The sequence below is a fragment of the Pagrus pagrus genome, assembly GCF_965226575.1.
Source record: "Pagrus pagrus genome assembly, chromosome: 7".
Classification (NCBI taxonomy): domain Eukaryota; kingdom Metazoa; phylum Chordata; class Actinopteri; order Spariformes; family Sparidae; genus Pagrus; species Pagrus pagrus.
In genome coordinates this window covers 22,461,299-22,487,167 of record NC_140191.1, presented here as the reverse complement: position 1 = coordinate 22,487,167, position 25,869 = coordinate 22,461,299, and the positions used below count along the sequence as shown (strand labels likewise).

Here is a 25,869-nt window from a genome sequence, read left to right as displayed (position 1 = left end):
ATCTACTTGTGCTTTATGCAATAAGATGTTAGTTTGAGGGCAGCGCCAATTAGCTCTCTATATAAGCTGTTTATATTTTTAATGTTCAGAAGTGAATCAGAAGTGGAAGTCATGTGGCTAGTGGCTGCCTTAATTTGCATCTTTGAAAGTGAATGTAATTTTGATGTTGTGTGTGTGCTCGTGTACAAGTTTGCTGCTCCGTAATATAATGAAGTGCCTTTAGTACTCCAACTAGCTAAGGGGATGTCAGTCTTCATTAGAAAATGTGTTGTTGATTACTGTTGCAAGCCACGGTACTGAGATTTTTACTAACATAGCTCTGTGGCGATGTGTGTGTGTGTGTTTTTGTATCTGTGCGTGGTTGGGTGGGTGGATGAATGGATGGATATGTTTTTCATGTCCATTCTCGGCCTGCGTGTGCGTGTGTCTGTATGATTGGGGGTGTAAATTACCTCACAGGGGACATTATTCGATATTCGTGCCTGCCTGGCTTCACCTTGGTGGGCAGTGAGATTCTGACCTGTCGACTAGGAGAACGACTGCAGATGGATGGACCCCCACCAGTCTGTCAAGGTTGGTTTTATTCAGTGTGTGAGTTTAAGTCTATGGCTATGTTCTTCTTTCTGTGGCTTCAAGATTGTTATTCTCTTTGTGAGTACAAGTATTCCTCTCAGTGTGTGTTTGTGTGTCCATATCCTTGTTCAGTTATGTGCGCCTTTTATGTGTGTGCTTGACGCCACTCTGCCAAGGTTGGTTGCAGTCAGCAGCACCGACTGTTGATGCACCATTTAACACACTGGCAGCACGGCCTCTCTAGCAGGGTCCTGATGGCAACCAGCATCTCTGTTCTAATTTATCAAGACTCACAGAGTTGGAATACCACTGACCCAAGATCATAGACCTGCACTCCCCCAGAGCCAACACTACACTGTGAAGGATCAGTGTGAAACAGATTACACATCAGCAGGGTTTCATCGACGAGTGTGTTTTTGCAGTGTAACAAGGTAGATGGAAGACAGTCATAGCTGTTTTTTCATAGAAGGAGATGGGAGCTTACTTTTTTCCAACAATATACTGTATGTATTGAATTTTTCTCAAACACAAGGCAGTCTGCAGGAGAAAACACAAGATTGAAATATCAAAGATAAAAGTAATAATATAAAGTAATAATCCCTCAAGAGCAGAACCCCTCCACCTCCACCACCAGGAAAGGGCAATGATGAAAGCAATGGTAGAAGGAAGAAAACAAAACAACAGTGAAAACGTACATTTTGTGAAATAATTCAAAATGTACACACATTAGTACATAGAAATTCAAATAAACATGTCTACACAGATGCATGTGTGCTTATGTCAAACATATGTTGTAATCATTTCCATATATTTCCCATGTAGTTCCTAAATCAGACTAGCATTTATCAGAGATTGAACATAGTTTTTTTTTTTTCTGATGCCATGTACAATGAAATTTCTTAAAGTTACATGTACACAGGGACTGTGCACTTTTCTATACCGAAGCAATGCATCTATTACCAGCAATCATGGTTGGTTTTATAAACTCTATAAACCCCAATAATCTCATGAATAATCTCCAATATTGAGTCCAAATAGTGTTCTTAATTTCTTAATTATTATAATTATTTACAGAACATGTGAATAAGGTCTCTATTTTGAATCTAGGGCAAATGGGTACATTTATCCCATGGAGTTTTTTTGGCGTAAAAAAGGTTCTGTGCATTGTGTTGAACTGCAAACGCTTATGGCGGCTCTGGAATGAGAGGTTAGTGCCTCCTCACATACTGATTCCCATTCACCGTCTTTAAAAGTACAGTCTAGGTCTTGCTCCCATTCGGTTCTATAGGGTTTAGTCTCTTTGAAGGCTTAAATTCTGTCAAATGTTAAGGACAAAATGCCCCGGGAGTGTTTGATATCTTAATAGGATGGGCTTTAGGGGAGGGGAGTTTTTACCTATATTTTACCCCTTAATCCCTGCTCAAATGGCCCAGTGGGTTTGACTGATGTATAATGTCTTCCTACCCATGTAGGAAGCGGAGGAAATGAAATGTCTGTGCTGTTTGCATCAGAGATTTTGTTTAGACTAAAAAACAAATGCCATCAGCCTGGCTGTCGTGCCAATACATCTCCGCCGCAGACATCAGAGCGCTTTGAAACCTTCTATTCCTCGTGGATAGGCATCTTTTGAAGTGCCCTGGAGTCCTTTGTCTACAAGTCTTGAGCTGATGAGCATTTCTTTCTTTTTATTTCTAGAAACTATGAGTAATCGCATTGGACGTGTGATCAAGGCATGACAGATACTAGACAAACCCAGAGCCTGCATTCATAAAGCATCTTAGAATAGGACTAGCGATTTGGAACCTATTTGCTCATCCCTGGCTGTTATTATTTGATGTCTGACTTGATATCTTGGTTCTTCCCCCTGTAGCATTTTTGAGGCAGACATTGTTTTCCTCTTACAAGTAACAATTCGGCTGATGTTATTTTAGTATATGGAAAGTGCCACAAGTAAAGCAACAAATAGTAATGGCAAGCTTAAGTCAAGTGACCTGACCAGTGATCCAGGATCTAGAAGCTACTCATATTCACATGCTTTATTTATAAAGGCTGCATGCAGCACTGCTGGTGAATAGCTATAAGTGTATGCACAAAGGTCAAAGGGACCAAAAGCATGGCAATTTGTGAACTGTTGATCACTGATGTAGGTTAAAAAAATATATAACAGGTCCTACCTTTACTTGTGCTGCTTCTGGCCTACCTAGCATTTTTCAAAATTAATAATTTATGAAAGCACAAGGGGTATAAAGTCCTGCAGGATTTATTTTTTTGCTTTTCAGACAGTGAAGAGAGATGGGAAATAGAGTACATAAAAGCGTCATTGCGTACTGCATCATACCTGTCTGGCATACAGATGAACAATCATATTAAGCCTGACATTAATGGAATTACAGCAAAATGCTTTCCAGTGTTTTATTTCATCGTTTGGTTGAAAGTGACCAAATTAGCAGATCAGTGGCATTAGGAATAGTTTGGAATAATTTCATCTCTTTGTTTTGTGCCAAGCGAGGGCAGTCACTCACTTGAGAGTACTGGAGAATATTTCCAGCTCTCTTGTTATGTTGGTCCTGCCAGCTCACCTTGCCATGTGTAACCGACTACACAGAGCTCTGCCAAGACCAACTAGCTCCTATCAGCTAAAACTCACATACTGTACTTGAAATAATTTCACAGGCTTTAATATGTGTGACTAAATTAACCTGCCAAATCCAGATGGGCAAAGCATGTTGGGACCATTCTGGAAGAACAATACATTGTTTTTCAGTTGATTTTTATGCAAGGCAGTCCCTCATCTACCAGAATTTGAGACATTGGAAACTGTTTTGAGGTTACACAGCAGAGACTGTCATACAAAAATTGAACAGATACTCAGGCAAATTACAGTAAAATGGAATTAAGAACTGTATGTGACAGGCATGAAGTGTGCAACAAAATGTGTATATCTGGATCGAACTGCTCCTTAAAACCTGCCTTGAGCATTAAATTCTCATCATTAGGACTATTTTAGGACTTCTGGGTTAGTAATTCGTTGTTTGACATTTTCATGGATCACCTCATTATTGTAGTCAAGAATTCATTTCATTTTCTTGTGTTGGATATGTTATGTCATTGTGCCACCGCTAGCAGGAAACTAATTGCTCTCCTTGGGACATGTAAAGTTGAACTTAATTTGAGTTGACCTGCTATTCACTTCCAAGAAACTGCTACAGTAAGCTTGTAAAGGGGCCATTTCCTGTCGGCAGCTTGCCGATAGTGCAGGAAAAGGAATTCTCCTGTGTTCCCTGATTCTGATTTTGTTTGCTGTCAACCATTCTCTTAATTGTCATTTTATGCTCATAAGATAACACTTAAATGTCCTTGCCAGGCTATGCAATTTCACCCCCAAATAGCACTAGATTTTAAGATATTTCCCCAGGCTCTGTCTTTAGAAAAGCCTATGAGGAAGGTTATGCAGTAGCTTTGATCTAGGATAGAGCCACAATTGAGTTGACTGCTGTGTTTGCCTTGTATACCATCTGCCACATTGAGGTTGAGTCTAACCCATTAAATGTTGTCATATTGATCTCCACATTCCCATTTATTTTCATGTGTCTGTCAGAAAACCTAATGAACAACAATTTCTGCTCTAACGTCATCTTAATTCTACCTATGAAGGCTTTATTATATGATGTCTCTGTAGCTGACAATATGTGTTGGTCGTTTTTTATGATATTGTTATTCCACAGTAAAATAATCACACAAGCAAAGGGATTACCAAGATATGTCTTTCTGTGTTTCCAAGATTTAACAAATGACAGGCTTTTTAAACAAATCATGTTGGCATGCAAGCCATTGCGAATAGTAGCTGAATACTAAGGATAAGAGTGTTAAGACACAGTGCATGATATCAGTAGATGCCTGGATGTAATTGTAATCACTAGCTAAGGGTGGTTGGTTAATATACTTGTTCACTGTTTAATGCCGATTCCCTTGAGATGACATGCTGATTCTATTAACAACCTAAAATTAAATTAGAAATGCCTGAAGACTTTCTTCATGTTTACTGGATTTTTTTTAAAACAATTGTACAGCTTTTTAGCAATGTATTCTGATTTATTTACTGCATTGATCTGTCTTTATTGTGTTCTATAATAATATATAAGAAACATAATAATATTTTTATAATATCATAATATCTGAGCCAGTATGGTAATCAAAATACTTTGGTTGCCTTGCTTTTTGTTAAACTAAGGTACAGAGGTCTACATTTGTACTGTAGCCAAACTACCATTTGAATACATTGTAAGCTTCAGTATGCTTTCAGCATAGCCTCCTATTCTTATCATGGTCCTCTAAAAACCCATCCTAGAAAGTAGCAGCATTGAGGTGTCTGAAACAGTTTTAAGCCTCTCGTGATTCATTTTTTTAATCCCTGCACCCTAAGTTTGAGGCAAAGCTGTTTAAGCCACAACTGTGCTTACTGGATAGACTTGTGTTTGTTGCCTGGCAACGATAGCTTATTAAACAAGTATTGGAGGCTCAATTATTTTAATAGCATACTCTTACCAGATAGACGGCTTTATATACAGTGCATTAGATCTTGTCAAGTGAGTCAATTTCATGTATGTCTTAAAGCCGTACAGTATGCAAAAGTGCTGCAGGGAATGAGCTTCTCTACAGTGTTTAAATGGTTTTAGGTTTGGTAACCCCAGTGTAATAATGAGTAGGAAAATGATGTAGGATTGAAATAAGCAATTGTGTGTAGCAATTGCGTTCACATTTCACACATTCCCTTTCAGCTGAATTTGTGCTGTCGTTATGACAATGATTCCCACTGGCTTCAGTAGAAGCAGAGGCTCCTACTGACTACAGAAATGTCGTGTGACCTGATGTAACTGCAACAGCTGAAGACCTCATTCTGAACTCCATCACATCACCAGTGAGAGTGTAAACTCTCTTGCTAAAATTGAGTGCTACAGACCTTGTTTTTCATCTCAAATGTGAAACTAAGTCTCTCAACTGCGTCGAAAAGCACTTAGACACCCATTTTTTTCAAAGTGTGGATGTTTTGAACAACAGTATAAAAATGTTCAAATAAATCTGATACTGGTTAAAATTGACTTTTCTGAGTCATCTAGCATTGTGCAGTCAACCTTAGTGAAATCAGTGTTCCTAATGTGAAAGTGTCTGTTTTTAGGGGACATGAGTGGAAATTCCTGCTTTTTTGTGTGTATATTTTACCCTTGTGACCTATAAAACATAAATATGCATTTTCATGATTTCTTAAAGGAAATTCAGCCTGCACATTGCTCTTTAACTATAACTCTTAAGCACAGACTCATATACGGAGGAAGCAGGTCAGCTCTTTCTTAAAACTTTCCCAAGTATATGCCCCTCACATAATGTGTAAAAAAAGAGCGTACATTGATTGGAGATAAATAAACATATGACACTGCCTTGAGAAATGCAAAAAAACAAAAGCATTTCGAAGCATAAGGAAGTTCTTCATACAAGTGCACTGAAAAATATTGATCATGTTAAGTGTAAATGTCACAGTAGTGAAGATATATTGCTATTTTGTATTAAACTGAATTGTTAATTTATTTTCTAAATTGATCGAATTGAGATTTGTTGCCTCCCTGATAAATAATGTACAGCGTATCTATACATATTGATTCTGCCATGTACGAGTCCTGCTACGCATCTTTTTTCTTTGATTCAACTATTGTCTTTGTTGTTAAGATAATGTAATGAAAAATTGTCTTGACCTCGATGTATTGAGTGATTTAAAATCATAAAATCATATCTGCCTGTAATTTATGAGTTATAGGCTGTTCTAAGTGACACTTCTGCGGGAATATTCACACTGCTTTGTGTTACAACTCTTTCCCTCTGCCTTTTTTTCTTGATATATGTCCAATTGTTTCCAGTGACCTTTTCATCTGCAACAGTTGTTTGCATTAACCTTTTATAGGCATCATGTTTCTTCACTAGAGAAACTACTGTTAGCAGCAGAAAAGGAGAAGAAGGGAAACGAGGCCTGTCATTATTTCACACATGCCAGCCGACAGGAAATGAAGGGAATGCTCTGAGCCGATACACATGAACTCACACACACACACACAAGCATGCACAGCCTTGACACACACCACCATTTTTCCATACAAAGTAAGCTGTCTCACCTACTGAGTATTATTATTTGATAGATTGATATCAGGTGAGCCTGGTGACAACAGCAGGCTCACCAGCTTAGCCCTTAGGTGCAATATCAGTCTGGCTGAAATGTAATTGTTTCAGGACTAGTTATTTTTTCAATGTAATTTCTGCTGTCAGTGTTGAGGGGAGGATGGGGAAGACGGTCCTTTCCTCACCTCATCTCACATTTTCTTGAATTCTGCTTTCCATTTCCTGTCTTCCAACTGTTTCTTTTGTTTTCTGCCTCCAATGAGTTTTCCTCTCCCTCCTCACTTTATTTCTTTGTTGTTCCCCTCTCGAGCCCATCATCTTCCTGTAATGCTGCCTTGCCCTTGTTCTTTTTCTCTTCTTCCAGTCCAATGTCCGGCCCATGAGGTGCGTTTTGATTCAACAGGGGTGATCTTAAGCCCAGGCTTCCCTGAAAATTACCCCAATCTCCAGATGTGCTCTTGGCTGATCAATGTGGAGAAGGGTTACAACATCACCCTGCACTTTGAACTCTTCCAGACAGAAAAGGAGTTTGACATCTTGGAAATATTTGATGGTTGGTTTTGCTGGAACTTTGGTGTTTAGGTTTTATGGGATAAATTTAGTGAGAAAGATACAAACAGTGTCACTTACCTTAAATGATTGAATGTTCGTCTTGTGTTGTGAATTTTAGTGCTTCCCAGTAAAACATTCATACTTTCTTATTCTTTTGTTGTTAACCACTGTTTCAGCATCCGTTTATGTTCTGATTATGGTATCTGAGGCTATGTTCACACAACAGGCAAATCCGATTAGTCTGTACAGTGTGGAGCAAACTTTATAGACGTTTATTTTCAGACTGCACAAACTACTGTTCTCTGTGTTGTCTTCCTTACTGCTCCGCTCTGGTGCACTTTGACTCACTGGATTTGACGTTACTGTTTTGTGTTGCATTGCAAGTGACACAAAATATGCTTTGAAATCTGATATGAGTTGCCAAAGTATCTGTAGAAATTCAATTTGTATTGCATTTCAAACCATCTTCAAATGTGGTTTGGGTCCGATTTGCAATAATCGCATTTCATGTGTTTTTTGCTCTCCGGACTTCCTAAAATCAATCGGGATACAATCTGGATATGCCATAAATGGATTTGGGCAGGTAGTCTGACCATAGCCTGAGAGCTAAAAGTCTGATTTTGGTGTCCAATCTTTTGTTCAGTAAAATAACCCTTACTGTATGATTGACACCTTGATTAGTTGTAACTTACAAATGTTACTGATATTTGTTATTTTGTTCTTACATATCTGTAATTAATGCTACTTATTCCAAAAAATGAAGATGCATGTCTATGTCTATCCACGTTAAAGCTTTTTTTTTTTTGACATGGATCTTTTTCTGGGAAACTGTGTGTGTGCGTGTGTGTTTATCTATCTCTGTGTTCAGGTCCCAATATCTACAGCCAGAGCATGGCATCACTCAGCGGTGACATTGAAACACCCTTCAGCCTGACCACCACAGGCCACCAGCTCTTGCTGCGCTGGTCCTCTGACCACGGAACCAACCGACGTGGCTTCCACATCAGATATGTGGGTGAGTATCAAAGTATGTATCCAGCTTATAATCATATTCTCCTTTTATAGTGCTATTTGAATATATTTAGTCTCTAAACCAGAAAAGTGATAAAAGTCATGGGCTTACAATTCAGGCATTTATATTTTGGGTACCATGTAGAGACAATTGATAACATCACATGAGGGCAAATGAAGCTTCTCAACTGCAGTTACTCTATTTGACTGTGGATACAATGTGACCCCATGATTTTTTATCACAGTATGCTATGATTGTTTCAGGGTATTATTTATTGATTTTTTTTAAAATAAGTCAATTTACAAAAATAATACGGAAATGATAATAGTTCACAATAGGAGATGTTTTCGCACGCGCAAACCATGAAGCAGGAAGAAAGCCACTGGAAAGACTTCCATGCTGTTATGCACTCCTTAATTTAAAAAGGTTTTAAATTCTTAATTGGCTCTTTAATAAAGCAAGTGGTGCTAAGCAAGAGCAGCATAGGGAGTCTTCTTCCATTTGAAATGCATCAATAATAATGAAAAAAGCACAAAAGATATTAATTTTTCATGTTGTGTCTCTCCATTATATTTAATACACAAGTGTGTTACTGTGAGAGCAAGTCGGTGTGATGAATTTTGTAAAGAAAACTCCTCCTTGACTTGATTGACTTGAACAGGAACTGACTTAAACTCCAGAGTGTGCCTTTTCATCTTAAATCCCTGCTATCTCCCAGTCATGCTGTTTGACAGCATTCATGAAGCACGCAGCCCTCCCTCCGTTTTCTTGTCCCATCGGCTACTCAGTGCTCATATTCTGGAAATCAAATTTACCTTTTTTGTGTTCGATGGGCTGTAAGATGAGGGAAAGGAAGGCTATGGAACAAATAACTGGAGGATGCACCAGTATTTCATGTTGTTTAAGCAAATTGAATATGACCGTGCCCATAGGCAAGCAAGGAATAGTGATAATGTGATTTTGAGGACTTCCTTTGCTGTGTGGCACACAGCCCGAGTGCTAAATAGATGTGACACTCCTCAGGCATTTTGCCTCATTATCTTTCTGCATTTAAAATGGAGCCTTACTGTGACTAAGAATGTTCACCTGAGTCTTTCTCTAGAGGAGCCTTATTAATGCCTCTCATCCTTTTCTCTTTTTTATTTCTCCTGTTCCCCTGATAATATCTGCTGTTCTCAATCCCCTTTTCTCGACTTCATTCTCACCTTCTTTCCTGTTTCTCTTTCCTCTCCCTCTCCCATGCACTCATCCCCCCTCCTCTTCCCTGTCCCTTTATTCCTATTGTAGCGATGTACTGCAGTACCCCAGACTCCCCACAACACGGCTTTGTAGTGAGCCAGACTGGGGGTCATCTTAACAGCATGGTGCGCTGGGCCTGCGACAGGGGGTACAAGCTGATCGGAAAGGGCACAGCTGTGTGCAAGAAGACCACCTATGGCTTCTATGCCTGGGATGCGGCAGTTCCCGCGTGTCAAGGTGAGCACATCGGCCCTGGCAGCCTTTTATTTGCAACTTCAGCCTGCCTCTTTTCTTGTTCTTCTGGTCACTGCGTCTGCCCTACGCTCAGCAGGCAGACAGGCAGGCGCTTAAGGCACCCGAGTGTCTCGACCCAAGCTCTATCCCTGAGCTGAATCCAGCCTGATTGAGAGCCAGAACCCTGTCAGGTGGAAGGGAAACAGAAATCAATCCCCTCTTCTTCTGTCAATTTCCACTTCCTCAAATTACTTTGGATAACTTGCCATTAGCATGCAATGTCTGCTGCTGTTGGGTCTCACTCAACTAATTGGGTTCTTTGTTGCACACATGTGAAGTGGGTACATTTATGTGTGCGCATGGTTGCATCCACTAGCACAGACACATAGACTCACACAGCAGCAAACAGCAACAGATGGTGAACTCAACTGCATTTTATCATGATGCAGTGAAATCCAAATATGTATGTCATGTACTTTAAAACGACTTTACAATGCTTCACACCTGTGATTTATTCAGTCAGTTTTGTAATTGCATCTTTTCCAAAGCACATAAACTCAACCAATGCAGACAAACTAATACATTCATACAGATGCTGTCCATCTGCTGTCTGCTAGATGGTGGAGATTAGATTACAGTTTGTTCAATCTTTTATTCTTTACAGTCCATATTGCGTGATATGTCGAGAATGTCCAGTGAATTAATCCATTGATGTAGCTCTTACATCTTAAAGAGCATTTCCATCTGCAGTGTAGAAAAGTGTGATTAGCTTCTGTTAGATTGTGACTTAGCAGTACTCACAAATGAATGTTAATTGATTCTCTCTCGGGGTTGTGAGGGCCAATGTGATTGGCCTAGGCTATATTGGCAGATTTCTACCTTTGATGTTTCATATTTGGAACTACCTTTGCTGCTCCATTTTATGACGTGTGTGTGTTTGCCTACCTGTGTCTTTTTTGTGTGGCCCTGCAGATGTTGGTTACCTCGCTTTCTTCAATCCATCCTACTTGACTGAGATGATAAACAACTTGAAACATACTAGCCTGAGCTTTCTGTCTTATTTTAAGCACTGAGGCCACAGTTACCCAGATTTAGTCTGTGCATGGACAAGACACACATTGTTACGTGGGAGTTTTATAGTGTGGGAGTGCTTCATTCTTCTATATGTTAGGAAGAGTCGCTGTTACATTATTGGTTGAACCAGTCACTTTAATGAGGTAGTCTTTATTAAAATAATTCCTTATTTTAAAACAAATGCAATATCATCCCATCTAGTTGTTTTGCACAGTTGCATAGCCACTTGTAAAGTCAATAAGGTAACTTTCATCACATGAAAATATTCTAAAAACTTGTAAGATTTATGTAGGATAAGAATTTTGATAACATACTGTACCTCTCTCTCTAGTGTGTTAAACTACTTCCACTCTAAAGTGAGTAGATACGCTTTTCCTCAAGGGGCCAGTCCTATGTATAAAACTGTCTCTGGCAAGTGAGATTTCAAGAGCAGTATAGATTCAATGGCCTTTTATATGTATATACAGTTGAAGCAAATGACTTGATGAAGTGTTGACATGAATCAGCTTTATTAAAAATGCATTCAGTAGGTGTAAATGCTCAAATGCTAATGCCTAAAATGTTGACTGTGGCAGTAGGCGTGCTGTTTTGCAATTGAAGAGATGTCGCACTGTTGTCGTGACCCTGTAACAGACTTTTTGACTTGTCGTAGAGAGAAATGCACAGCTGCAACTAATTTCCTTAATGATGGCTCAGTTCCATTAAGTGCTCCAGTAAGCCATTTCAGTCTGCTAGCATGCAAAATACCAGGACTCTGGCACTGGCTCAACTAAATCAAATGCAGTAGTTATTAATGCTATTAATTACACCTGTGCTCTCCCTGTTGTGACATGTCAAAAGTTACTGCCATGAATAAGTTCTGCTGGCAGTTTTCTACAGGGGAGTTCAATGTCATTGCTGAGCAAGTATTTCCTTTTTGGTTTTTACCCACTAAAACTTTTAGCATTTCAAAGGAAGAAAACAAATCACTGCTAGAAACAAATAGCTGTTTGTGTTAATTGAAAAACTAAGACTCAAAATTACTTGTTGTGGGGTTGCACTCTCAACGCTGGTGGAAGTACATGCACGTGTACTTGCTCACCAAAATGTGACTATTCAGTGAATATTTGATTGCACGCCATGCCTGTGTTTACCAGGCGTCTCTGCAAATCTCTCAAACATGTGTCTTGTTCTGCGCATAAACGTGTGTCGACACTCGTCCTCTTGCTGCCCGCAGCTGTGTCATGCGGTGTGCCCAGCGCGCCAGTGAACGGAGGTGTGCTTGCTGCTGATTACTCCGTCGGCACACGGGTGACCTACTTCTGCAACAGCGGCTACCGGCTCTCCTCCAAAGAGCTGACGACCACAGTCTGCCAGCCAGACGGCACCTGGAGCAACCACAACAAGATACCCCGATGCATCGGTGAGTAGAGGATGTTGGGGGAGGAGGCAGGATGAGGGAGGAGGAGGGAGAGTAATTTAGAGAAACAGAAGAAACTGTGAGAACCCATATCATGGTTGAGCAGCGAAAAGTAGAAGTTAAGAGATAAGGATAAGAAAGAGTCATGGAGAAGACACACTGATTGTTTTAACAAGATGCTGTAATGGAATGTGTCATAAAATGTTGTCTGTAGTCCCAACAGCCTGGATCTGTTGTGGTTTGAGTACAAAAATACCAACTCATTGGGTTTTGATGATTAGACGGGTGGATGAAAGGGAGACAAATAGTTGAGAGCTCGTGCTGGGGTGAGTGTTTTACATGCCAGTACAACTCCTCCAAGTCTGCAAGTCAGTGTAACAAGTGATTGACAACATTGTTTACATTTGAGACCAGTGTTTATTCCCTGCTGTATATGTGTCTCGCAGCAAAAAGGGAAAACAGTGTTTGTTTTGAAAGTCATTTGGTTTTAGAAAGTGCCAAATTATAAACAACTTTGTTGTGGAAGAACATTTGTATGCTGTAACTGCAGAGAAGTTGCTATTTACATTTTACATTGGTTGGTTTATTCCACTGATTAAAATGTTTCCATGTAATTATTTGTATTTCCTCTACGCTGTTGGGTTGTTACATATGTTTATATCTTTTGACACTGAATCCACTCTCTCTCTCTGTTTTTTTTTGGCACAGTCATTATGTGCCCTAGTCTCAGCTCCTTCTCTTTGGACCACGGCAAATGGAGGATCGTCAATGGTTCGCACTATGAGTATGGAACTAAAATAATATTCACTTGCAACCCTGGATACTACCGTGTTGGCCCCGCCCATATCCAGTGCCTGGCCAATGGGGTGTGGAGCTGGAGGAGCGAGAGGCCTCGATGTAGAAGTGAGTAACTTCTGCAGCAGCAACACATTAATCAACACAATGCTTGTAGACAGCACAGATTCATGTGCAGATTTAACTAAGGATAATGGTCCAAGAAATTATGTCTCCTTTATCTCTGTTTTGTCATTGCATTATCACGAAAAATAAAACAGGAATGGATAGATATAGCACATTGTCCCACCACACAAACACAATGTATATGTTTCATTAGTTTGATAGAAAGAAACTGAAGATTGTTATCCAGCAGAACTGAAAAAATATGTCCTGCCTTGCCTCAGGTAGAGTCGATTCATAGATAGTAACCTCACAAGACTTGAAGAATGAATACCTTATTTTCAGCTCACTTAATCAGCAACCCGATGCTTCACTTTTGTACTATTCACCTATTCCCATCTCAGACTAGGTTAGATATTGTTTATTTTAGAAATGGGATATAAAAGCTTTTCTATGCTGCCATGGGAACTACTTTTTGAGAAGCGAAAAGAGCTGAATAGCCTGTGTAATGGCAAAAGGAGATGCGAGCCAGCATGATGAAAGATGTTGGGACAAAGGCAAACACCATCATTATCCTCCCCATGAAATAGTACAGGTCACTCTTTTATCGCATTAGGGTCGGTAAGATGGGTGTAAATGACTGTGCTCTCCCATTGACTCTGAAGATGTAAGCCAACTTCCATCTCTTCTATCTTCCTCTCTTGTTCTCTCTCTCTTTCTCACACACTCTCCTGGCGGCTTGTTCTTTCAATTTTCTGCCTCTACCATCTCCTTCCTCTTCTTTTTACTGTCCTCTTCATCTTATTGCAGTCATATCCTGTAGCGATCTTCCCACTCCTCCTAATGGGAAGAAAATTGGGACCCAAACTACCTATGGAGCATCAGCCATTTTCAGCTGTAACCTTGGCTATGTTTTAAGCGGATCTACAGTCAGAGAGTGTCTCCTGTCCGGCCTTTGGAGTGGGACTGAGACTCACTGCCTCGGTAAGCAGGGTCTGAATGTTCTCTTTAACTTTATAAAGGACAGCCTTGACCTGGGTCAAACACTGCTGGTGATTTTTCCAGACAGTATATGATCTTTTTTGGTTGAAGCCATCATGCCCAGGATAGAACCAGATGTGGACGCAGAGGGTGGCTATGATTGGTACTGTTGTCAAATATGTATGGCCAATTTCTATATATCTTTAGAAAGATATACTTTTTTGTCATCTGGACTGGGTGGCACCAACTGGTTTTTGCTAAGCCTGGTCCTAACTGCTAAGTTGATCTTTTTTAAGACCAGTCTTTAGACTTTACTGTGGTTGCACCAACTAAACCTAAGTCTAGTCTTCACTCTGCCCGGTCATAGCAATGTGCATTCATGTGAATGCCCACGGGACTCTTGCAATTGCCTTGCAGTTTGGATTACCGGGTTACATATTAAAAATCTCCCGCTGTCTTGCTCATTTGTTTCATTTGTAATCTGTGGCAATTATGAAAGATCAGTGGAAAAAGAAAAGGAAATGTCATTGACATTGAAATAATAAAAGCAATTCTGACATCTTGCTGATACTAAACACTTCCATCTTATAATCTTCTTTGGGCTTGCACACATCAGACTGTTTCAGACATTGTAGATGATTAAGTATAAAATATTGATTGTGCCAAGATGCAATCAAATTTGGCAAATACCTTTTAGATGACTTGACTGCCTTACAGTAAAGCATCATTGCAATGTGATGTTTCTAAAACGTTAAATGTGAGAGTGCAGCCATAGAGCTACAGCTGGCCTGAAACTGTGAGACACTTGCCAAGCTGTACAAGCACAATATGAGCTGTTGTTAAAATATATAAACAAGAAAATATGTTACAGCTTAGCTTACCACAGCTCATCACAGCTCTGCACTGTGGAAGAAAATGAGACACACGTAATTACTTGAGCTGCATTCAAACCCACACAGCAGCAGAATGTGACGGTTTCCCTGGCAGACGCATTAGTCCGTTTATCAACCCTGTGGCACCAGCACTCCAAACTCCGCTCCAGAGTGGTACAGTTCATTAAAAAAAAAGGAACCTCTCTCTTGTTTAGCAATATGACTGTCAGGGTTAACATAGCCGAGGACCTCGTAGTACAGTCGCCTACTTCAGCACTATCTTCATAGAATCTGGCTGCTCTCGACTGAAGTGTGATAATAAAATGCTCGGTTGAGTTTCTGGGTGCAGGAGTGAATTAGGGAAATCAGACTCACAGTCAGTGGCAATTTCCCAGGTTTTAAGTGGCAGTGGAAATCTCAGCAAGATTCCTGCTCTCTGAAAGGGATTTATTGTTGCTGAAAGTAATATGATTACGTGCATGAGCGTATTGCACTGATTTTGAGGAGTTTCACACGCATCCCTCCGTCTACTGTAGATGAGAAAAGCTGAGTTATCACCATAAGTGAAGTCGAAGCCAATATGAATTTAGAAATAATAATTCGGAGATAATGAGCTGAAAAATGCTTCCCAAATCCAATGTGTTTCATGAATACACTAACTAATTTTGTTTGCCAGTATCGTAATTCCAAGACCTTTTAAATCACCAGTTTCCTCATTTCATTTTATAATACAGTTGTCAAAATGCAAAGTTATTCAAACGTGATAACACAATCAAAAATTGTGTTTCTAGCCTGAAACTATCGTCCATTAGTTCAGTGAGTGCCACTGCAGGCTATTATTTTCAAACACTAGAAACTTGAACTAAAGTATTGCACCACATGAATGATTGACGGAGATAATTCATTGTGATTTGTAATGCATATATTGAACCGCCACTTTGCTACAACTGAATACATTTTGACAGCGGAGAATTATAAATGAAAATACACTATAAGTGTTACAGGATGTGCTGTCTTTTCATGGTCAAGTCTCTGTTACTAAAGAAATTCACAATCTTGTTGAGAAAGAAAGATAAACATTAAGCAAAAGGGAATAGTAAGACATGTTTACAGCACCGTGTGTTGTTTTTTCTTCCATCCTACAGCCGGTCACTGTGGTGTTCCAGAGCAGATTGTTAATGGGCAGGTGATCGGAGAAAACTTTGGCTACAGAGACACAGTGGTTTACCAGTGCAACCCTGGATTCAGGCTCATTGGCTCCTCAGTACGGATCTGCCAGCAGGACCACAACTGGTCCGGACTCCTCCCAGTTTGTATCTGTAAGTACTTTAACACCAGTTGTCACTGCCTTATTGACTGTAAGAGTGATCATTTATGTGACCGACTTGGTTATTGCAGAATTTCTCATCATGGACACCACTGTTGAGATGGAAAAGAACTGGAGAAAGTTGTGTTTTTCATTCCTGGATTTTTATTTAATACATTTTTACAGAAGCCTCAAAATTGTAAATTTGTATTCACAAGAAAGTATGTGTTAGTAAAAAAGCACAATGAATTGATGTCATTATGAAGATAAATGAATTGAAAAATAAAAAACGTAATCACTCTTTAAAAGCCTTCTACAATTCCCGAAGCTTTCAGCTCCTTTAGTTCAAGAAGTGCTGAAGTCAATAGTGATACATATCCTCATAATGTGATTCTCAATCTCCTATTCATCTATTGATGCACTGAAATCTGCGGTGTAACCTTTCCCAATCGATAATGTCTTGATTCCTAATTCCCCTGTTGTCCTCTGAGGTTAATTATATGATAATGATATTCCTATGATAGATGTCACTGTACGTCACATATTGATCTTTGTTATTGAGTTTCTTTCTCTCTCCCTCATTCTCTCTGTCTCACTCTTTCCACACACTGTGTATCTTTCTTCCCCACCCCCACTTTTCCTTTTCTTTTCATCCTTTCTTTGTTGCCTGTCAACTTCCATCCTCCTCTCTACATCCTCCTTTCTGACCCGGGTGATGCATGTCAACTTCAGCTATCACATGTGGCCACCCTGGTAGCCCTATCTATGGCCGCACCACAGGCGATGGCTTCAACTATAACGATGTGGTGCGCTTCTCCTGTAACAAAGGCTATACTCTGGAAGGACCCAACACAGCCCAGTGCCAGGCCAGCCGCCAGTGGAGCCAGCAGCCACCAACATGCAGAGGTAAGGTCCAGCGACAGAGCTCCCACAGAATGGATAAATGATTGGCAGCTGGGCTGACTTTAAGTATCAGAAGGATGCAGATGTAACTTGACAGTTGAACTAAAAAGCTGCTTGTCTCTGCCAGCATGTTCAGCTAAAGCACAGACCACAGACACTGCCTCAGGAGGCAAAGACGGGCCGGTATAAAAAGCAAGAATTTCGTGCCAGCAGATGCATCATATTCAAATCATCTCATTAACCATCTGCAGTGATGAATTCTGAAGAGGGAACCGCTTAGTGTATCACTTCAACTAAAGGTGTTTAGAAGCCACTTCGAAGCTGGTCCTGTGAATCAGGCTGGCCATCAGTGGAGCAGGTAGCTGCCAGAAAGCACAAGTACTGTAGGATATAGCCAAAGTGTTGGAACACACAGAAATGGCTTTTGCAGGTGCTTTTGTGATGGTTCAGGAATCACAAGCTAGGATGACCAGAAGAATTCAGCAGCCAGCAGATGTATCATGATCATTCAGAAAATGAGCAGCCAGTGTCTGCCAGCATGCAGAGGCATGAGTCAGAGGTAGTGTTCACATATCTATTGATTTGACTGAGAAAATCACTATCTGCTCAATTTCTCTAGATAGAGCATTAGGCAGCAACATCTGGAGCCCTGACCTCAGAGTGGAAGCAGGGAAACAGGAATAATGAGCTTGCAGGAAAATATATGGAAAGGGGAGAGTACTGGGGGAGTATCGGAGATTTGTTTCTACGATCTTGCCAGGCAGTTTTTATAAGAGGCTTGCTGCAAGGAGAGATTTTTTAGGGCAAGAAAGCTCAGAGTTCTTTTACTAAAATAAATCTTACTATGAGTGTCGGATAGTGACCGTGTTTTAGTTGTGTCAAATATTAGTTTCCCAGGTTAGACTCATTACTGGTGTGTTTACAATTGCTAGAAATCCAGAGATTTTTGTGTGTGACCATACCAGAGAAATGTTGACTTGTTTTCTCAAAATAATTGTGACAGCCTGGCAATATTTTTCTCCGGACGTATTTTCCACCATTTGCATTATTGTCCCCAAAGTAAACAGGGATCTGACTTGTGCAGAATGATGGAAGCCCTGAGTGCTTGGGAAAATAAAAGAGCTTTTTCATATTTGACTTTGAAAATGCTTCTAGCTTTGTTGCAGTGTGATGATGTGGTAAATGTAGGTAAATGTGATTTTAACTGGCTTAAAAATTCTATTCTATTTTATAAAACAAGATCAGAAGACCAGAAAGCAATCATGACAACATTAAACGGAAGAATTGAATTTAAGTGATATACATTGCAGCATTAATTGGTCTGATACCTCTGGATCTAGCTGGCCCAAGCTATATTTGCCAGACTTAGCCCTTTTAAAAATATCTCTCTACTTGGCATGGATTTTTTTTGGCAGTCAGATGTGAAGAGACACAGTTTTCATTACTGTGAATAGCACCATAGAGACAGACCTGGTAAAAGATCAAAAGAGTAAAATCATATTAAACTGTCATGACTCCCTTTGTCAAAATATATCTGTTTGTACCCACTAAAATTTTCTTACTTTAAGCCAGCTTTTTTTGCACATTTGCATTATTGATTTAATTTGATGTTGCTCTGAACTTAATTTCACCCTCTTCTTCTTTCAGCTATTTAAACCTCCTTGCCAGCAGTGCGGTTTTGGAGACTTCAACTACTTCTCAAATTCTTGTGAATTTGTGACAAATGATATGCCTTTGTTTCTGCTGTTTTAAGGAGGAAGCTTTAGGCGTTCTTATTATTATTGACAATGCTTAAATTTAGCCTGGACTTACTTGTCTCTATGTTTGTAGAATAAACAGAGAAAGCCACTCATCAGGTCATATCTACAGTTCTATTATTAACTCAGAAGTAAACATGCTGACAGATAGCATTTATGCAAATGCAGCTCTAACCAAAGTAAAAACACTGCACGGCTTCCAGGAAAGAAAAGTCAGATCTGATACTAGGTGGAGTTAATCAGGCAGAATGCCTCAAGATTGTTATGTGTACTGTAGTCTTGTTGTTTACTCCATTTAAAAACTCCATTACTGCCATGCTGAGGTAAAATTATTCATGACGGAATACAACTTGTCAAGATATTGTTAACTTGATACGTATAGTATACATTACTAGAGTAGATATAAATAAGTGAGAGGCAATTCTAGAAACCCATCACCCATAAACAATCTAAATATTATGACAAAGTCTTTACAGTACAGAAGCTACAGAAGCTGAGAACGGCTGCAGGAAACATACCTCCTTCTCTCGTGATAAGGGTTTAACTTAACTTGTTATCTCAAGAAAGCGAGCTTTATTGTCTCAAGATAACAAGATAATCAGCCTGTTATCACAAGAAAACAAAAAAGTTATATTATTATATATAATATAATAATTGGTAATTATTGGTAGTTTCCTTTTGGTTGTAACCTTCTGGACAGTAACCCGTCAGATTTAAGTTGACCCCTATATGTAGATTTGTTTCATTCTGCCTGACTATACTACACTATACAGAATGGACAATAAAAGCAATTTCAGCTTCTTACACTATTATTAAATGCATAAGCTTTGCAGCTTTACATACATAGCATAAACAACATTCTAGCAAGCTGCTCCTCTCAAGTGTCTTACTCTAAAAAGTCTGTGTGGAAACAAGCAAGCAAACATATTGTTATAGATATCCATGACAGTAATTTGCCATAATGTAAGACCCTCTTAACAACAAAAGTAAAAAAAAAAGTTCATATGATTTGCTTTAAAACTCCCAAAGCCAACCCGCAGAGCAGTCTGTGTATGTCATGGTCCAAAGGCCTTTTAATTATAAACTTATTTCGCTATTTGTTTTCTCCACTGTTCTCAGCTTCCAAAGCAACTCCACAATAAGTGGGGTTGCATAGTTTAGATAAGAATCACTGTGCTGTTATTTTTTGTCTCCTGCTGTGCAGTGCTGTGATGTACACTCTGAACATCTAGCCATGGCAACCTTCTGGACTGAGATGATTATAAATAGGGTATTCATAAGATAGATTTAGAAACACTGCCAAGAAGTATATATATTTACTTTGGTTAGATTATACATCACTATCCTGTACTGCACATCAATAACTTCTTCACTTTATTGCTGAAAACTACAATAAATTGATGTCTATGAAACTATCAAGTAACCTTTATTACAATATAACAGCATGTTTATAATAATATATAAGATGAATCCATAAATAGATATCATAAGACTGCACTACACTAATTTGCTTGAAACTGTATTGAAAATGTCTGTCCTTCAAGTCAAGTCAAGTAATTTTATTTGTCCCAGCTTGGGCAATTTGATTGCAGTAGGTGTAAGTAAATGAAATATCCTTAATAATACAATTAATTATGTAATTACTAATATTAATTAAAATCATTATGGTTAAGCTAATACAAAAAAAAATTATGGGGGTGTAAATGTACTTTTTTCTTCTTTTCTCTTTCATCCAGTGGTAAACTGCACAGATCCAGGTATCCCTGCCAATTCTATCCGGGAGAGTAAGATTGAGCACGGTAACTTCACATTTGGCAGTGTGGTCTTTTACGACTGTAACCCAGGATATTACCTGTTTGGATCATCAGTGCTCACCTGCCAGCCAGTGGGCCACTGGGACAGACCTCTACCAGAATGCATCGGTACAGTGGTTGCTTCATTTAACTGTTGTTGTTACCTGTCCACTTTTCAGTGCATCAGCCTGTCCACCTTTCTATGTTTATATGCTTTACAAGAGATGCAAGTAAATAATTAAGAAAAAAGTTTCACTCTCAATTGAATGTCCACAACCTTGATTGTGTCCTCATTTGCTTCTAGAGTTTAAATGGTCCGAGTTGTTAAATGCTGTGACTGAGAACATCTGTGTAATGTTCGATGCCCCAGTGGTTTATGGTTATGTTGCACTGTAGCTAATTGAGAAATGGGGAAACTGTCATAGCACCAGTTGTTTAGGCTATAGCTAATGTTCCCTCAAAACCAAGTGCACAAATTGGAACAACTATCTGAGTTTGTAATGTTTCGCTCAAACACCTGGCTCATAGGCACACTGGTTTGATGTGATGTCATCAGCAGTGATGACTAATTTCCAGTGAAATATCAAAAGAAAACCTCCACATTTTGCACACGGGCTCAGAAAGGACTTCATTTCATGGTAGAGAGATGATGCACAGCATTTATTTTATCAAACAGAATAGTAATTGAAGAGATACACAGGAGTGTCCGTCTCAAATGTTTATTCATGGCTCCAGGCATCACTGAGTCTTTGTTAAGAAATTCGCTTGGAATGGAATTACAGAAACTTGAGGCTGATTAATTGAGAGCTCTACCAGACATACATTGAGGTTTAAAGAATAATAAAGCAGCACAGAAAAGATGTTCAAAATTAGATTTAGTCCTGAAAACAATCAAGTGAGCATTTTATTTAGTTTGTATATAGTAGTAAAACTTATTGTCTTTTTCATGAAACATTACTATGGCAATGACAATTAATGCACAGTAATCTCCTCAAATGTTTAAACACATCTGTATTAGTAGTCTTGCGTCTCACCAGCACTAGTATCAATCTGAGTGGTGATTCTATCAAGTGTGTTGAGGCATGCAACACTAATCCGTCCATCCATTCTCTCATCCATTGATAATCTTATTTCCTCTCCTCACTTTCTGCCATGCAGAGGTAGACTGCGGCCACCCAGGTACACCTCCCCACGGAGTGATGAGCGGGGAGAAGTTTACCTTTGGCTCCACAGTGCGCTACTCCTGCTCTGGAGACCGCCAGCTCATAGGAGACTCATCACTCACCTGTCAGCTGAATGGACACTGGAGCGGTCCACTGCCCCACTGCTCTGGTAAACAAGCACACACAAATATAGTCATAAACAAGCATGGCTGCTACACATTCATACAATGAAACATAATTCTCTGTCACTCTTCAATCAATATTTAGGGAAATCTGTGCCACCTATTTCTGACCAAAAGACCTAGTAACAGTTCAGAGAAAATGTCATTGTCGCTGTGTTGTGAATCATAGCAGTAACATTATAGGGACAAGCATGTGAGAGGTTACAGCTGTCCGACAAAAGATGCTTTCACTTGAAGCGAGCTGCCTTGCCAAAAACATAACCTTGCAAATGTGTACAATACTAAACACATTAGAAGAACATTGGTACCAGACAAAAACAGGTCTTTGGTCACCATATTCCTGATAATTATATGAGACACGCACACGTTCATCCAGCCTTGCCACATAGTCTTCTTATTCTGTTGAGTTTCATGGTGGTTGGCATCCAGAAGTGTTGCATTACCACCCTCTGGTGGACTGACCTTTGCCCCATCTATTCCGGCATTGCCGTGGCATGTGTGAAAAGGCGAAAGACCAAATGTTTGTGTATGTATTTGCTTTTGCATTATATTTTGCGTGTATGGTGAAAACGCTGTCAGTGCCTGAAAGGTTGACCCAGTTATTCATGTGTAAGATCAATGGAAAAAAAAGGTTTTAAAAAGGTTTTAAAGGTTTTGATTACCTAAATTACAAAACATACACATCATAAAATAGTTTTTTTTTACTGAGGCTTTGGATTGTCTGTGTCTGAGATTGCTGTCCTCACCCCAATATTGAGAGTTTAATGGAATTCAGTTTGTGGTTTTCACAGTTTTAAAAAAATGACTTTTAAAAAATTCAGCAGCAACATCTTTTTTTCCAGAAAACAAGTCCCTAATATTCTGAATATTCCACAGAACACGCTGTTAACATTTTGCATGAGCACTAATTCTTCCAACTAAATCTATTCACAGCAATGTCTGTGGATTATACAGATTAATCAGGACACAGATTCCAGGGAGACAATTTGCAGTTGAATTGTTTAAATGTAATTTCTCACTGCTGTAAGATCTGCAAATACAATTCAGTACCGGATATTCGTATATGGCTAGATAAAGAACACCCTTCCACTACGGTGTAGTACCTGGAAGACCTGGCATTAATTAGCTATTCGGCTAGTGCTTGTGTGAAGTTCAGAGAAAACACAGCACAGGGTAGTTATCAGCCGACTGAGCCAATTTAAACTCAAACTCAAACTAGAGCCCTGTGGATTTTTTAATGTTAAGTACTTGCCAAAATATCTGACCATTATTGTCCTACCATTCCATTCTACCCAAAGCAGCGTCAGCATTTCACTTTTTAGAACAGACACTCTTGTGGTTTATCTTAAGTATCTGCATTTAGCTGATGAATGCTTGAAACAGTACACTGATGGTACTAACTAGTACCAAATGACCCAACCATAACCCTTTCCCATCATTCCTCTGTGATTCAATGATACCGAGTTATGCATAAAACAATCAATCAAGTAAGCAATATCACCCCTGACATAACCTAAGTGCAGACTCTGACAAAAGAAAATGTTTTAACATAACTTTTTGTGTTCAGTGTTTAAAACATTCAGTTGCAGACTCTACTCTTGTGTTTTCTAAAAAACCTGAATAAAGTGTCTTCAAAGTGTATGTCTGCCGAACTACAAACATCCCCCTTGATCCCCTCTCTGTGCTCTTCCCTCCCATCACACCTAAGCTTTCCTGACCATTTAAGTGGATTCTCACATCTACTGAATGTTCACTTGGTTTGTTCAACTCACTGACCCAGAAGTAATGTTTGTAAGCACACTTGTGTGACAGTGTTTTTTCCTTAAATGGGAGTGTGAACCCTCTACTCACCTTCAATATTTTGTATTTACTCAGACAGTTGGATAGTAGCGAGGCAGTAGTGAATTCAGACTTCTAGGGGAGTAAGGAGATGCACATCATTTCAGAGGCTCAAATCTATCTCCCAGATAATGTTTCCATTACATTTTTTGTTCCTAGTTTGCAAAATGGTGGGAGCAACAGAGGTGTGGTAGAGTATTTGTCTTTGTTAGCACCAGCATAATTATCTGTTGCGTACAGACTAATAGCAGTTTTTAGGCCTGAAATTATAGCTTCAGAAGCTAATAATGCCTGTCATTTTGATGCTTATGGTCAAAAAATTAGTGTTGCAAGTTATTTTTCTTCTTTATCACCTACTTTTTAAAAGTGATTTGGCATCTATTGTTGAGATGATTTGATCAGCCCCCCACTGGTTTGACAAACGAGCCTGTTGGAAAATGATGATTTGCAATTTTCTATTATATTTCATTTCATCACTCACTCTCTGAGCTGCATATCACGAGCATTGAGCTCTACTGCCTCTCTTTATCTGAAGAAACCCAGCTAATAAACTCTGCTGTAATCCGGGCAAAAACATTTAATACCAAACTAGATTTAGTGCATTTAATTTAAATTGTCTAAAACCTAATCAGCATCAACTTATCACTTGAAAAGTGAGATAAGTAAAGCCAACATGAATCTGTTCCCAAGTATTTAAATTGTCAAATAGCAATTGCTGTTTAGAGAGTAAACCCCATGTGGAGGAATTTGTGCAGCAGAATAAGAGTCCTGGGTCAGTGAGCAGAGGATTTAATCATAATAAAGGACGCAGAGACTTGCCAAACTAAAGAAAAAGGATGTGCTGAGGTGAGCTATAGCAGAGAATAGCAATTTTGATAACATGTAATCAGATCTCGAAAATGCACCTTCAGTTTGTTTTATAGTGATACAACAGCACTCCTGTAATAGATGCTACAACAAAATATATGGAGATTGATTTTTTTATGCTTTTCTGCCAGTGACAGCTGTGGCTTGAGATGTTTTATGCTTTTGGTTTGTCCACCCATCCATCCCATTCTCCTGAACATTCTCAGGAACGCCTTGTTTCTTCAAATTTGGCACATATGTCCACTTTGACTCAACCCAAGATTTTATACACTAATTATGACAACATTTCACAAAGGTCTAACAGGATGAAGTAATGAAGTGATGACATTTTATATATAATAAGGGTCAAAGGTCAACTTCACTTTCTTTATTGGCCAAACATGTGAACACATACAAGGATTTTTTTTGTTTCTCACAATGAACTTACACACTATAGACATAAAGCTGTAGTCCACAACAAGCTCTTTGGTTTTGCTGATATTTAGCTTCAGGTGATTGTTAAAGCTGTCTAACAGTCCTGTGTACTCTTCTGTAAACACAGTCTTTACATGAAGACTGAATTATTGTAAATTGTAACCAGACATGTGCGTGGAGACATACAACTGTGAGGCGGTAATCCTTGTTAAAAGATGGTCATACTATTAGGGGATGTTATGGCCATATAACTTGCTTGTTTGGTCGTACAGATATTAAGTAGTACAAGTAGTAATTGTTGTGATATACAGGACTAATAATATTGATATTGATGTTGGCTATAGTCAGATGAAAGTAATTAGAGTGTTAATTCATTGCCCTCACATTGCCACACAGGATTACACTGCATCAGTGCTTCTGATTAACTATGAAATCAACCACTTGTAATGGACAGAAGACACCTTTGTAGATCATTTGTTCATCACTAAGAGGCTTGATGAATTCAGACCCATGGCAGTGAACATCTGTTACAGCTAGAGCAGAAATTAGAACCACAACACAGCTGGAGCTCAGTTGTTGCTTACAAGAACTAAAGTTGTGATTCAGCAAATGCCTGGAGAGTTTTAAATTAGTGAGTGTGTACATTT

At 39.2% G+C, this 25,869-nt stretch overlaps 1 protein-coding gene across 4 annotated transcripts in view; it reads left to right on the top strand.

The window, feature by feature from the left end:
- Positions 1–25,869, top strand: part of LOC311259924 (CUB and sushi domain-containing protein 3-like) — a 220,555-nt gene that overhangs the window by 156,951 nt on the left and 37,735 nt on the right. For 3 of the 4 annotated variants that reach the window (XM_084357339.1, XM_084357337.1, XM_084357336.1), the window contains 11 exons: positions 460–573; positions 7,103–7,291; positions 8,159–8,317; positions 9,590–9,778; positions 12,066–12,251; positions 12,957–13,151; positions 13,956–14,129; positions 16,144–16,317; positions 17,037–17,210; positions 20,701–20,886; positions 21,916–22,089. In XM_084357339.1, the coding sequence (XP_084213465.1) occupies positions 460–573; positions 7,103–7,291; positions 8,159–8,317; positions 9,590–9,778; positions 12,066–12,251; positions 12,957–13,151; positions 13,956–14,129; positions 16,144–16,317; positions 17,037–17,210; positions 20,701–20,886; positions 21,916–22,089 (1,914 nt within the window). The remainder of the gene's footprint in view (positions 1–459; positions 574–7,102; positions 7,292–8,158; positions 8,318–9,589; positions 9,779–12,065; positions 12,252–12,956; positions 13,152–13,955; positions 14,130–16,143; positions 16,318–17,036; positions 17,211–20,700; positions 20,887–21,915; positions 22,090–25,869) is intronic. The other variant, XM_084357338.1, reaches the window with a different exon arrangement.